Source organism: Suncus etruscus, chromosome 8, assembly GCF_024139225.1.
Source record: "Suncus etruscus isolate mSunEtr1 chromosome 8, mSunEtr1.pri.cur, whole genome shotgun sequence".
In the NCBI taxonomy this organism is placed as follows: domain Eukaryota; kingdom Metazoa; phylum Chordata; class Mammalia; order Eulipotyphla; family Soricidae; genus Suncus; species Suncus etruscus.
Genome location: NC_064855.1, coordinates 13,956,521 through 13,972,294, shown reverse-complemented (window position 1 = coordinate 13,972,294; position 15,774 = coordinate 13,956,521). Strand labels below are relative to the sequence as shown.

The window sequence follows — 15,774 nt, the reverse complement described above, 5'->3', positions numbered from 1 at the left end:
GTGGAGCTAAAAGTTTATTTGAATGTTGTTTTTAGGTTGAAAATTTTCCTTTACTCTATTAATCAATGCCACTTAAAGTTCTGATTTTACTTTTGTTCTTTCCAATAGTTAATGATAGTTAAAAGGTTAGTATGTCCTAATCTTAAGTGTTTCTTAATCTTGGATCATCGCCCCTCCAACCTATTAGCTTCCTATGGTTCCCCTGGCCTCTGATCCTACCAGTTAGGCCCCATGTCTCAGGCCATGTATCCCTTGCATGATTCATCTTTAGCTCCCTTGGAATATACTGGGACTCACAGAGGACCATATGGGATCTCAGTTGAGAAATGCAGCACTAGAGTATACTTCTCTTTTTAAAATTTAATTTTCAGGGGCACACAAGGCATACACTTTACCCCTGTACTCTCTCACTAACCCCCAAATATCTTTTAAATTGTAATGCCAGAACATGAACTGAGTTATAACTTTTCTCAAGAGTCCTTGCTCATTGAGGTCTTTGGATCAACAGTTATTATCATCAGTTGTAAAAATATTGAAATAGCATATATTTTGCATGACTTTTTGCCATAATCTTGTGAAGGTTGAGCCATAGGATTATTTCTTATAGAGGCTTATCTAGTAGTTATCCTCACTGAAGTGGATGGCAATAAAATAGTTGTCTATCTGATCAATTCCAGGGAACATGGGTTTTCCCCTCTCCATTTTAACATTGCTGAACTCAGGATGTATCTTACAATGGACATTTTTGAATCCTAAATTTAGCAGCTCAAACATTGTTTGACGACTAATGAAAGCTGACCCTTATCCAAGGTATGAAAAGTTTCCTGAACTTCCTCCTCTTCATTTCAGTTGTCCCTTATTTAGAAACCTGTAGGTTCCTAAATTCCCCACCTGAACTAAACCCAAAGAAAACTTGCAGGAGAAGTGGAGTTTCAAGGCATAAACACGGATATCCTAGTTCTTATTTCAGAATACTTTATCTTGGAATTGAGTCAGAAGGCCAACTCTTGTCTCATTGTAATTAATGAAAAGCCAGTATGATTTCTGGAAGGCTCTTTATTAAATGGTGGATATGTGGCTTGGACTGTTCTCTCCAGTTTTTTTCTTTCACCCAGAAGAAATTCTGTTTAGTCATCTTCTTTTGATTTTGGATTACACCCCGTGGTGCTAGAGTACAACTCCTGGCTCAATGCTTGGGGCAGTGCTCAGGGGACCATGCAATGTTAGGGATTGAACCTGGGTTTTTTTGTTTTTGTTTTCATGCAAAGCAAGTGCTCCTTTGAACTGTCTCCCCAGATCCTGATTGATATTCTTACAGGGTTATCCCAGTTATTTAATCACATAAGGTGTATGTGTATATGTATAAGCACGCACACAAACACAGAATTTAAACCAGGTTGGAAAATGGCTTTACTTTGATATGTATTAGTTCTTAATTTTGGGTTATTGTAATTATTAAATATATACACTAGTAACATATGAGGAATATGAAGATCCAAAATTTGGTGAGGCTTCTAAATACTCTTACTTAGGGCTCTAACTAACATCAGAGCTTAGCACTGACTAGAAAAAGGCACCCTCTGTCAAGAGTGCAAATGTCACATTGAGGGTCGATGTCACATTAAGGTCTGGTATACAAACTTGCTTAGTAATTAGCTCTGGCAATTAAAAGGGAGGGAATTTTGTCCCTTCATCCCAATGACCCAAATGCCTGATAATCCTTCCTTTTATCACAGTTCCTCTTACCTGCAATATGATTTTGGCTAATATCAAGAAAAAAATGTGTGTATACATATAGAGACGGACATGTTCATTGTTGGTAAAATGACCAAATTGCTAATATGCTATTTAGCAGCCCAGCAGAGTTTGAATAGACCTATAAAATGTGTCAGCTTTCAAACAGCTTTTCTCCAACTAGATGAAGTTTCAATTTTTGATTTACATACTGGACAGGAACTTGTGGAGACAGATGTGTGTACACCTGGATGCTTCCTCCTGAATACCACCTCATCTGTTGTTCAGAATATGGTGCTATCTTTAGACCAGACTTTCTGCAGCTTTTGGTCATGTTGATGATCTTCTCTTTCTTGCTCACAACACTTTGGTTTTCTCAGACTTATCTGAAAAACTCCTTTCTGGGCATCATGCCCTTTCTCAGTTTGGCTATTAGAGGCTGGTTCTCCTTCCAGAATTTGACTTTTGGTGCTTTCTCTTTTTTACCTGCCACTGTGAATTTCAGGGATACAGAATAATCATCTGTATTTTGATGGCTTCTTTCCACGTCTCCATCCACCAGGTTGTTGTTGTTTTTATGTTTTGATGGCTGTGCTGTGGGGAGCTCTAACTTCTTGTTTCTATCTGACAGCTCTTTCTCGCTGGGAATTTTTATTTATTTGTTTCCTTGTTTGTTTGGTTGGTTCTTGGAACACCTAGTGGTACTCAGGTCTTTCCTGGTGATGCTCAGGGAACCATATGGGATGCTGGGGATTGAATCTCAGTTGACCAAGTGCAAAGCAAACACCTCTCTTCTGTAATATTGCTCCAGCCCCTCATTGGGAATTTTAATAAACTCTGAGATGCTCCTAATGATCTTTTGAGCTGAGTTAAGGAAACAAATGAAATAGCCTTGACATTGATATGTGCACATGTGGTGTGTGCGCACAGTGTATGTATGTGTAGCTACACAAACTTTTCTACACATGCAGTAATTTCATCACTGACTTCCAGGCAAATGACTTAAGAAAAGCTATTCTGGTTTTGAACATTTTCTGAGAAAAATATCTATTTGCCCTTTATGAATGTGGTAAATAGGTTACTGGAGTGTCCTCCTGCATCTTCTCTTTCCATTTGTGTTCTTTTCTTTCCCCACTTTTTCTGAAGAAAATAGCTCAGGAAACGGTGTACAATCAGCAGCCCAGGCACTTCCGGGATTCTTTCCCAGAATCTTCCTGGCTGTTGCAGGCCCTGACGCATGCTGCATTGTTTTAGAGCGGGAGTTTTTATAGGGGAGGCCAGTGGTAAAGGTTACCAATTGTAGGAAATTTGTTGGGATTTCTGCCAGGCTTTGATATTCATTTGTAAATTAAAACATCTCACTCCTATTCCCCATCCCCCAAGTGAGGAAGGACTACTTGGGATCCCTCATTTCTGAGGACTTGGCCCTCGTTTGTAATTAGTATATTCTCAGAGCCTTACCCTTTTATCTCAGAACCATCCTTTCTTATTACTCCTGTGTTGTGGTGAGTCAGCATGTAATCATGTCTTAGGGAAATCTTCAGGTTCTGTTGGAGTCTTCTGTTAGAGGTTCTTTGAAATCAAACAACCTTCCATGCCAATTAAAATAGGAATTGGGGCTGGAGCGATAGCACAGTGAATATTTGCACATTGCTGACCCAGCTTTGATCCCTGGCATTTCATAGGGTCCCCCAATCCTAGAGTAACTTTTTTAATGCAAATCCAGGAGTAACCCTCAAGCACCGCTGGGTGTGACCCAAACCCCTCCCTCCAAAAAAAGTCAGGAACTGCTTCTTTCCTACTGCCTTTGCTAGTAATCTTTTGACTTAAAAACAGAACAAACAAAACACTGGTATTCTTAATAACCTCTGTTCTATTTAGACTGGATAAACTTTACATCAATGTCACATGTTGAAATATTCTCTTAGATGAGGGGCTAGGGCCTCAGTGGTGCATGCCTTACATGTATGAGATCCTGAGTTAGAATCCTAACCATAGAGAACAAATGGAAAGAGGAATAAGAAGAAATTTAGTCTTAGATCACTGTTTTTTTTTGGTTTTTGGGCCACACCGGGTAACACTCAGGGGTTACTCCTGGCTATGTGCTCAGAAGTTGTTCCTGGCTTGGGGGACCATATGGGACACCAGGGGATCGAACCGTGGTTCGTCCAAGGCTAGTGCAGGCAAGGCAGGCACCTTACCTTTAGTGCCACCGCCCGGCCCCAGATCACTGTTTATGTATAGCATAGCACTGTCATATTTTAATACATGCAGCTACTTGTATTATTATTTTAAAGGCAACCAAGGGAAAAATGTTATAGTTCTTTTAGTTTGCAGAACCCAAAGATAACTGATGTTTATTATCCAGTGGTAGTTTATTCTAGAAAACCAAAAATAAATAATTGAAGGCCAGGATGTGATAATAATCAAAGTGTGGGCACACCAATAGAGTGGGCCCAGTTATTTTGAGGGTAGGAAGAAATGATGTGTGGGGAGGAATTTTAATGGCTAGGGAGATTAAGTACAATAATAGAACGTTTCTTTGCCTCTTTTTTTAAAAAAGAAAGTATGCAGAATGGAGGTATCTTCATAGTTTCATGTCTCTAGGCACAGGTGGCCTTTTGGGGTTTTGGCCATACTCCTCAGTGCTCACTCTTAGAGATGCTCAGGAGACTCTATGAGGTGCCAGGGATCTTACTGGGCTAAAGGCTTGAAAGGGAAGTGTCTTATCTATGTACTAGCTCTTTGGTCTCGTTTCATAGTTTTTAAGAACTGAAAGATAATACATGTGAAGAGTTAAGAGTATTACATAGCATCTAGTAAACCTCAATAAATTTAGTTGTTCCTATTATTTGGATTTTTACAAAAGACCGTGCTCAAGACATGGCAAATGCACTTTCTGTTTAGGATTTAAGAAAATAGGGACTTGGGGCTGGAGTGGTGGCACAGTGGTAAGGTGTTTGCCTTGCATGCAGCTGACCTAGGACAGACCCCTCCCACTGTGTCCCAGATGGTCCCCTGAGCCAGGAGCGATTTCTGAGCACATAGCCAGAAGTAACCCTTAGTGTCACTGGGTATGGTCCAAAAACAAAAAAAAAAAAAAAAAAAAAAGAGTATTTTTTTATGTCACCTACTTGTTGATTCTTGCTTTGGGAATGGTAGCATAGATTTTAATATCTTATTATGTTTTAGTAAAATGAAGGAATTTAGTAAATCTTACAAGTAAAATAACTTCTTTTTGTTTGTTTGTTTGTTTCAGGTTTCCCCTCAAAAAACCTATTAGGTAAGTTTCTTTGATTGTATTTCATATGTTTAGGTGAATTTTTAATTAGACGCATTTCTCTGGGGGTGGGAGATATAGCATGGAGGTATGGCATTTGCCTTTCATGCAGAAGGTTGGTGGTCCGAATCCTGGCATCCCATATGGTCCCCTGAGCTTGCCAGGAGCAATTTCTAAGCATAGAGCCAGGAGTCACCTTTGAGTGCTGCCAGGTGTGACCCAAAAACCAAAATAAATAAATAAATAAATAAATAAATAAATAAATAAATAAATAAATAAATAAATAAAAGAAGCATTTCTCTGAAATGACAACAGCTTTTTTAGGCTTTTTGAAAACATAGAATTAAATAAATCAAAATTTTCAAAGTGTTTTGCAGTTTTAAAATATAAACAGGTGTTGCATAATTTTTCTGGAAGGCAGAATTATTTTGATAGCATTTTCATTGTTTATGATATTAACTTTTAACATTTTTCTCAAAACTTATGGGCATTCCTTTTGATAATACCTAATTTTAAAATCTACTGTAATTGTTTTAAGTTATGAATTGCTTGGGGAATATAAAGGGATTGCTAGTTTTTAATGTGTTTATCACAATTAACTAATGTTAGTAAATATAACTACTGTTAAATAACATTGACAAGTTGGATCACCAAACTAAAAATTCCAAAATAATTCATAAGCTAATGCTCAGTCCATATCTCAATACTTATTAATTTCTTAGGATTTAATACCTTGTTCTCAGCATTTATTCTTTGAGATCTCATTTCTTTGATAAGTACGATTTTAAATATAGTTAAAAATACATTTAAATGGTATTTATAATATATCATGTTAGTCCTTAGAGTACTTTTATCGTTTTCATTGACTGCCTTGCCCAGGTCACTAGAATTAATGTTGGTGTTTTGATTAATTATATTGTATTTGCTAGCATTATGGTCCTACCATCTGACTACTATCTGATCCATATCATTGGCCTGGGACATTGGAGAAAAGTCTTATGTCATCTGGTACTGGTGTGCTCTTGGTGATAGCATATGGTGCTTGACAAAGAATTTATTCTTGACTGTTCTCTCTGCTTGTATTTATTACAGTGATTCTCTCTTTTTTTGAGGGGGTTTTCTAACAGTGTTGGGGGCCACCAGGGTCATACCTTGTGATGAATTCTGTATGGTGCTGGGGTTTCAGCCTGAGGCACGCACTCTAGCCTCTCTCTCTCTCTCTCTCTCTCTCTCTCTCTCTCTCTCTCTCTCTCTCTCTCTCTCTCTCTGTCTCTTTCTCTCTCTCTCTCTCTCTCTCTCTCTCTCTCTCTCTCTCTCTCTCTCTCCCCCCCTCTCTCCCCTTTAGTGATTTTTACAAACCTGACCATAGTATATGAAGATTGGGAACTATATTTAATAACTTGTGGGGACTGTTTCTCTATTAAATGGAAAAATAATGTTCTATCTCGGAAAAACCAAGTGTCAGTTGTTGATAAGAATGAAATCAGTTTGGTGGCAGTTCTTTTTTTTTTTTTTTTTTATAACACAACTTTTATTATGTGTAAGTACTTTTTCCCAATTAAATAATTAGACTTGTATTTCATGTAGCATAGACTAAAATTTAAAACTGAGTGGAAGAAAAAATAAGTCAGGAGACTATAAAATGATTTGTTGATCTCTCTTTGAAAAGCACATATGGAATTAAATTTATTTTATTTTAATGATTTTCTTACAGTAAACATTTGATTGTTTTGATTTAATTTAGGCATGGAAGTATTTTGAACCGAGAGTCACCAACTGATAAGAAGCAGAAAGTTGAGCGCAGTGCATCCCATGATTTTGACCCCACAGGTATTTATTCTTTGCTCCTACTAGGAATGCTGAGAGTGGTGGAGTTAAGAATAATATAGTTGAAGCTGCATAGTCACCTTACACGTAGGAAGGAACTGGTTGATCTGTTTAGAACTCTCCTTCTTTTCTAACTATATAATATGCAACCTTGTGTTCAAGAAAAACATACACTGGCTAATTTTATATGCTCTATTTCGTTACGGAAATCTCAGTGTGGAAGCTTCTATATTTAAAGTAGTGTTGATAACAGAAATTATTATGTTAAAAGACTGACCATAAGTATGAAAAATAGTATGTTGTAAGATCAAGACGGTAATAGTCACAGTTTTTTTTTTTTTTTAATTTTTTTGGGCCACACCAGGTGACACTCAGGGATTACTCCTGGCTATGCACTCAGAAATAGCTCCTGGCATGGGGGACCATATGGGATGCCGGGGGATCGAAATGCAGTCCATGCTAGGCTAGCGCTTGCAAGGCAGACGCCTTACCTCTAGTGCCACCTCTCCGGCCCCACAAATTTTTATAATCAGGATTTGTTTAGGTGTAGTGTTCGTGGCAAATTGAAGAATTAAACAGATACAAATTTAAAACTGAAGGATAGTCACATTTTAGATAAAGAAAGTGAGTAGGATCACTTTTTCGATAGTCATAGGCTTTCTGAATTCAGGGTGCTGTGTTACAATCCCAATGGTGCTGCTTTTTCCTGGAGTCAAGTCCTCATAAGGGACAGGCTTTTGATTTCTCCTTAAAAACTACTGAGAATTTAATTCCTAACAATTGCTTGATAATTTTTCTTTTATCACTTGAGGCTGATATATTTTCTTAAGAACATATACTATTTTATTTGTTGTATGTTCCTATGTAAAAGATCAAGCAGTGAAATGCTAAGGTCTCTGACACAGAAAGATGTAATGTGTTTGTTTTAAAAAAAATTTAACTTATAAATGAAATTTCTGAATTTTGGGAGCATTTTTGGCATCTAGTTATTTCATACTTAGTATAAATGGTGCTTTTTTTGGGGGAAAACATTTTTTTGGGGGGGGAAACATTTAAATATGATCTAGAAAGGGAAAAGGAACAAGTAAATATATTTTTTTTTTTTTTTGGTTTTTGGGCCACACCCATTTGACGCTCAGGGGTTACTCCTGGCTATGTGCTCAGAAATCGCCCCTGGCTTGGGGGGGACCATATGGGACACCGGGGGATCGAACCGCGGTCCGTTCCTTGGTAGCGCTTACAAGGCAGACACCTTATCTCCAGCGCCACCTTCCCGGCCCCGGAACAAGTAAATATTAATAATTCACCTTGGTACTAAATAAAAATAAAATTCCTGTGATCGGTAGGGGAGGTTTTGATGGTGGCTATGTAATATGTAATTAATTTTTGGATCTCCTCTAAGAGGTAATTCTTTAATTTCTGACACCTCTACTTGGATGTCACCGGGCTCAGGGGCTTTCACTTATCCAGGTTACATACAAATGTCTCCCCTCTATTTGGAAAGATCCTTTAGTCTTGTTAGATTGACTTCCTCTGTAATTGTTGGATGGAGAGTGCCCATCTCCAGTGACATACTTTCAAGGTGTGACTGAATACTTCATAACAAAAAGATTAAACTATTAGTGCTTTTGTCTCTACAGTAGTTAGAGGAGTTTTTTTCTCAGACTGCTCATGTGTTGTTTTGTTTGAACATATTTGATTGCATTCTATCCTTCAGTAAATCTTTGAAATATGTCATTATCTGTGCTGTTTGTGACCACTAAGTGCTCTCACCTGTGATGTTCATACTCCACGTGTGCACGATTTAACTTGATCATGATTCATCCTTTTGCCCCATGAATTTTTCCCTCACATTCGTCTCCATATTTTCCATCCCTCTCTCCTTTTCTTCTGCTCCTGTGCAGATAGCTCCTCCAAGAAGACAAAGTCTAGTTCAGAGGACAGTAGACCCGAGATATATGGTAAGCTCATGTAGCTTGTTCAGCCTTGCACCTTTCCAGCTTGCTTTATGCTCTTTCCCTGTTGACCTAATAACTGCAACCTCCCTGTGTCTGCTCTGCATGGCATGTTCTACCGCAGGGAGAGGGAGCCTGGGACCTTTATGTGGCTGTGATGTGGAAGATTAAGGTTGCTAGAAACTAACTTTGAAGCGAGAGAGAGACACATGAGTCCTCTCTTTCATATGGTTCATGGTAGGCAAGTGACTATCTTCAATCTGAGCCAGATTCCTCCAAATAATGTGGATGGACTTGAAATTTTTCACATTGTCTTCCCATATCCTGTTTGCAGAGTTCTGATCATGTAAAAAGTTCATCAATCTTTCCATTGTTTTCTCTAGTATAGTTTTGGTGTGATTTAGACATAATGCCAGGGTTTTTTGATGCCATTTAAATTTATTTATTTTTACTTTAAGTCCTCATCTTCTGGAAATGCCGTGTCGCCCCCCCCCCCTTTTTTTTTTAAAGGAAGCAGGGTCACACTCAGTGGTGCTTAGGACTTACTCTTGATACTGTCTGTGCTCAGGAATCACTCCTAGTAGACTTCAGGGACCATACGGGATGCCAGGAATCAAACTTGGTTGGCCACATGTAAGGCAAACACCCTATTTACTATACTGTCTCTGGAATTGCCATTCTTGTCTGATTTGTTCACAACAACATAAATACCTAAATATTTTATTGTTGTAGCTTAAGGAATTCACCTATGCCTTTCATACATTTTCCCAAAGCTCATCATGGACACGGATTTTCTCAACGGTACCCTTTACAAATAATCTTTACAAAGAGCAGGTTTAACCTGAATGGTAATCTTTGCAGCAGGAGATTGAAACATTGCTATTTCTGAACTGAGGTCTGTCTTCATGTTTGTAAAGTTCATATGTGTTTTTCCCTTTTCTTTGCAGTGTTGTGTCTGCCTTCTTAACTCATTTTTGACATCTAATTGGTTTTTTCAAAGAAAGTACATAGAGAAGCAGGACCTGGAAATAAAGACATTGAAACTAATCTCCTAAAGACCAAATTATTTCATTTAAAGAGGATTCAAATCTGGGCAAATCTGCCTTAAAGGAAAACCAGGTCTTATTTAAAGAGTCCAAGCCTGTCAAGTGGCATTTCCTCCCTGGCTGGCTCCCTATCCTGACATGCCTGAGAGAAAAACATTTATTAAAGTGCCAGCATCCCCTTGAAGACATTTCCCCCCATAGTATTACCTTGCACTTCAGTATTTTGAGGCCTCAGTGCTTGGTTAAAATAATGCTTCAGTTAATGCTGCAGTTTAGATAACTACATATAATTTTTAGATTGGGTATTTGTGGCCATTTCTTTTACGTAGTTCCACAGGAAATGTGTATCATGCTTTATAGCATGGCAAAGTTATACTTTTCTCCCCACACCCCCTCTAGAATACTTGACTCCTCACAAGTAAGAAGTAGCTTCCGAATTTCTCAAGAGTCTGTCTTGCTGTTCTATAAAAAGAGCTTCCTCTATTTTATTCTCTTTAGGAATGTGAAGACTGTCTTTAAAGCTCCATTCTTTTCCAGTAGCCTTTGTTATGTTGTATTTCATTTCACCCACTGTTTTCCTAGATCTGTGGTATGTTTGCAAAAGCTTGCTGTTTACTTTGGATGAGGACTAACAATTTAGGAATCTCTGAGTAGAAATATTAGACTTAATATTTTTTCTTACCAGTGATAGGAATATGAGCACTAGTCTAGACCTGCCATTGGCTTGGTCATAATGGAAGCATTTTAAGTGGTAATGTCGAGGTAAAGTGTGGCTTCCCTGGGTGTTTGTTGCTTGAGAAACCTTAAATACCTTTTTTGGAAAGAACTGCATCAGGAGTCATTAAAAAGATCTTACTAGAGGGATGAGTTGGTCAGGACAGAATTAGCTCGCCAACTTAAACTTAACTCTTTGGCATGATAAATATTGTATCACCTGTGTGAATAGACTGCTTTGGGTTGTGTGCTGTGAGCATGGACGAATGAGAATTTCTAGGACAGCGGTTTGGCCCACTACCCCCTTTTCAGAAAAGAAATCACTCCTGACATTCCAGTGGTCCTCAGACTTTTAATCAGGGGATCAGTTCACTGTCCCTTAGACTGTTGGAGGGCTAGACTATAGCAAAAACAAAAATTATGAACAAATTCCTATGCATACTGCATATATCTTATTTTGAAGTGAAGGAACAAAACAGGAACAAATACAATATATGGCCCGCAGGCTGTAGTGTGAGGACCACTGGTCTACCCTGTTTAAAGGAACAAACAGGAGGAAGTACTCCCTAACTATACTAGATAGAAGCCCTTGTTGCCCTCCCTGTCCCCCCACCCCCACTTTCTGTGGCATCCCAGGGCTAGTATTGCCCACTTTAGGGATCACTCGAGGGAATCCAGTGCCTCCAGGAAATATTGGAGTGGGACTGAGGGAAGTTGAAACAACTAATGACATTGCCTTAGAGAGGAATTTCTTACTAAGCCCACTTCTGATTTTGAGACTTAACATTGTCTTCTTAGGCACACGAGATGTCGCTTGGGGCTTGAGCACTTGCCGTGTGTGTGTGTGTGTGTGTGTGTGTGTGTGTGTGTGTGTGTGTGTGTGTGTGTGTGTGTGTGTGTGTGTGTGTGTGTGAGAGAGAGAGAGAGAGAGAGAGAGAGAGAGAGAGAGAATGCTGTGAGTTTGATCTTCAGCACCACACACCACATGTTTGTATGCCTTGTCTTCGTTTTTGTGAACTTTATTAGCTGGATGCTTAACTCAAATATTTTAACACAAATTTGTTTCCTAGTTGTTTTAAAATTCTTTGTAACTTTTCATGCTATTTTGTGATTTTTTTTTCTATTCATTTTATTTAATGTTTTGTTTTGTTTTGGAGCTACACTTGGTAGTGCTCAATTCTCCACACTTTTGGCTCTGAGCTCAGGGATCACTCCTGGCAGGTCTTGAGGGACCATATGTGGTTCTGGGGATTGACTTCTGGGTCAGCTGTGAGTAAGGCAAGCACCCCAATCTACTTTCTCTGACTGGGACCCTTTTCTTTTCATTTTAAAAGGCACCCAGGCACTTGTTTTATATTGACTTCCTTTCTTACTGTGTGCTCACCTGTCCTTTATTGATGCATGCATGTGTGTGAATAGAAAGATATCACATGTTTCGGGGTTCTTCTTATTCAAAGAGCCCCTTTCTCAGCAGCATTACATAAGGTGAGGCTCGTTATAAAAATCCAGGGGCATGAATGGGTTCCCAGACATTCTGCTTGTGACCGAAGAAAATCATTGACTTGCACTGTAGAGTGCATAATGTAGTCTTTAAAGTTCCTGTCCTTTTTTGTTTGTTTGTGCTTTTGTTTTTGGGATACACATAGTGGCATTTAGGGGTTATTCCTGGCTCTGTGCTTAGGAATTACTCCTGGCAGGCTTGGGGGATCATATGGACGCCTTGGGATCAAACCCCGATAAGCCACATGCAAGGCAAATGTCCTACCCTATACTATGGCTCTAGTCCCTCCTTTAGAAAAATTTCAAGATCTTCTATATATCTAGAAAGAAAAAGGGAAACTCTTGATTTGCTTTTTACCAGCACCAAGTTGTTTCTTTTTTTCAGTTTTCTTCAGCCTGGCTAGGAGTAGTTTATTATATTCAGGATCTTCTCTCTCTTCAGAGTTCATATTCTTCTTAGCCTCTTGTTACCTGACTTCTGAACATGAATCTCTCTCTCTCTCTCTCTCTCTCTCTCTCTCTCTCTCTCTCTCTCTCCCCCTTCCTCTCTCTCTCTCTGTCTCTCCGTTCCTCTCTCTACATCCCTCTCTCTCTGTCTCTCTGTCTCTCTCGGTCCTTCTCCCCCCCTCTCCCACCCTCCTTCCCTCCCTCCGTGTCTGTCTGTCTCTGTCTCTGTCTCTGTCTCTCTGTCTCTCTCTGTCTCTGTCTCTGTCTCTCTCTCTCTCTCTCTCTCTCTCTCTCTCTCACACACACACACACACACAGTTTTTGTTTGTTTCTTAATTGTTCTTGGGGCCACACCCAACACGACTCAGAACTGTGTAGAGCTAGATCAGGGCCTCACACATGGCAGGACATGTGCTGTCTTCACCACTTGAGTCACCGTCCTTAGCCTAGTCTGAATGTTGGTTTTTCTATTATGTATCTCGCTACTGTCTGTGCCAGAGCTGGACACACTGGAGACAGTCCACTAAGTAAGTGTTGAAGGACTGGTTGTTGAGGTTGGGATTGAATTATGTCAGTAAAAGAGAATCAATGGACTCAAATCTCCACTCATCTTGATTGGATTTTTCCTGCTCTTTCAAAAAAAATTTTTTTTAAGGTGAAGCGAAAGTTAATAGAGATTTCTTCTTGCATGTAAAGAGTCTAAAAGAATGAAATCAGCAGACTTGGAACTGCTCTCCTCTGGTTTGGCAGCCTCTTGCTTTCAGAATCAAGAAGCTTCTTAATCAAAGGATTATCTGAGGTCTTACTCATAAAACATGTATGTCTGGCAGCAGTTTAAAAATGAGCTCTTTTTATGGGGTTGCACATGGCCTTTCTCCACACCCTTCCCTGTAGCTAATTCTTAAGAGGTGAGACAGAGAGAAGTTTGGTCATGCAGTGAAATGGAAGGTGAGGAAAGTAAATGCACACTAGCGCATGCACTGAGGTTGGTGCAGAGGGTAAGACAGTGAAGGCCTACCTCTGTGCAGCTACCACCCTGTGCTCACTCACTTCCTCCTTGGCCCACTAACTGTGTCCTTCTTTCACTGATGGTGCCATGAAGCTGAAGAGTATTTACTTGGTCAGCATTTCCAGAATGGTTTTTTGACTTTCTTTACAAAGCTTTACAAAGACTTCATAATTTTTTATTTTCAAAATACAGCTCTTGGGGCCAGAGTGATAGCACAGTGGGTAGAGTGTTTGCCTTGCATGCAGCTGACCCGTGTTTGATCCCTGGGCATCCCATATAGTACCCCAAAACTGCCAAGAGTGATTTCTGAATACAGTGCCAGGAGTAACCTCTGAGCACCGCCTAGTATGGTTCTAAAACAAAAACCCAAAAAATCCCCAAAACAAAACAAAACAAAACAAAAAAAAAACAAGAACAACCTCTTTTGGGAAGGGATTGGCCGTTTTATGCGGCTTTCAAAATCACATGCTTATAACAAGAAATCTTTTGTTAGGAAGGATAATGTAGAAAAAGAATGACAGTTCCATACATTTGATATAAATCTTTGTACTTCCCTGAAATGAAAATAACTATGATCAGAACCAGATGAAACATGATCCTTAAATGACAAGATAAGAATGGGGTGATTTGACATGGATAGCTTTCTTACCTTGCACATATGAGGCCATGAGTTTGATTCCTGGCACTGCCAGAAACCAAACTAACAAAAATGGACAGGAAATACCTAAAATTCTGTTTGTAACTTAAGAACTAAAAGCATTTTAGTTGAAATTTAATTGGGGCAGATGGTTAGTGACCTTCTATAGAATCGTTTCTCAATTTTGGATAGTTTTCAGGGCTATAATTTTACTATTTTTTTTTTTAAAAAGCAATTGAGGAAGATTTATTTTAAGTTCCCTTTGTAAGGACTTAGATCAAGCAGGTGTTTTGCACATGTAATCCCTGAGTTTCATTCCTATACTGCACTCCTCTCCACACATTCAGTCTAGCCTCCATGGCCCCCCAGCTCTGCCAGGTGGAACATCTGTCTAAAATTCATAGAATAGGGGGCTGGAGTGATTGCACAGCTTACGGGGGTGGGAGTGAGGGTGGTTTTTGCACGTGGCTTACCCGGGTTTGATCCCTGGCATTCCATATGGTCCCCCAACACTGCCACTAGACATTTCTGGAGCACTGAGTTAGGAGTAACCCCAAGCATTGCTAGGTGTCATCCCAAAACAAAATCAAACAAAAATCATAGAATAAGTCCTTCTGATACCAACTGCATCCTTGCCATCTTTGCCCCACCAGCCTCCATCCTCACTGCTCTACCAAATGGACCCAAGTGTCTCTTCGAAGACAAGGCATAAAGACTACAAGTGCACCTCTTCCAAGAAAAGGTGCTGCTCCTGCTGTCCTCCGGACTGTGCCAAGTTTGCCCAGGGATGCGCCTTCAGGGGGCATCAAGCTAGTGTAGCTGCTGCAGCTACAGCTGGGGAAGTGGAGTTTCAGCATTCCCCAGGAGTAAATAGAGCAACATGCAGACAGTCGCCTTTTGGGGTCTGACCCATAGGTGCTCATCCCTATTCTTTGAGATAGGAACAGAAGTAAAAGTTGTTGGCTTTAAAATATATAATATAATATATAGAGCCGGAGTGATAGCACAGTGGTGGGATGTTTGCCTTGCATGTGGCCAACCTGGGATGGACCCAGGTTTAATCCCTGGCATCCCATATGGAGTCCCTCCACCCCACCCACCCCCAGCCTGCCAGGAGTGATTTCTGAGCACAGAGCCAGGAATAACCCCTGAGCACTGCCAGGTGTGGTCCTTAAAAAAAAAAAATAAATAAAAAAAAAAGTAAACTTTTAAAATGGCTTCTTTGGAGCCTGCTTTTTGCTCTTTTCCTTTCTGACATAAAACATCTATCGTCCATTAAGTACTGTGTTTCATAAGTAGACTCTGGTGATGTTTTCCTTGTTTGGGTTTTTTTTTTTTCTATTGTCTTCCCTGCTGTGATTTAGTCTTTTTCTTCTTTCTTTATTCCTTCCTCACCAAGCTGACAAACTGGCTTTCTAGACAATATCAATACAGTATTGCTAAAACCAATATGTTGCCCTTTTTTCTTTGTAAAATGGGGCATTTCAAAGGTAAGATAAAAATTTAGTCTGTATTGGTGCTTTTAGTGGTAAGCATGGACTTTATTGTTTCTGGAGGGTGTTTAACATAACTTCTGGTCTATAATAAGTGGAATGTTTCTCTCCAGAAAAAGGAAAACACATTTC

General features: G+C 39.5%; 1 protein-coding gene across 1 annotated transcript in view; it reads left to right on the top strand.

Annotated features, from left to right (window-relative positions):
* The window catches only part of ARHGEF12 (Rho guanine nucleotide exchange factor 12), a 148,686-nt gene that overhangs the window by 70,508 nt on the left and 62,404 nt on the right, over positions 1 to 15,774 (top strand). The window contains exons 2-4 of the mRNA XM_049778000.1: positions 4,994 to 5,017; positions 6,759 to 6,844; positions 8,746 to 8,802. Coding sequence (XP_049633957.1) covers positions 4,994 to 5,017; positions 6,759 to 6,844; positions 8,746 to 8,802 — 167 coding nt within the window. The remainder of the gene's footprint in view (positions 1 to 4,993; positions 5,018 to 6,758; positions 6,845 to 8,745; positions 8,803 to 15,774) is intronic.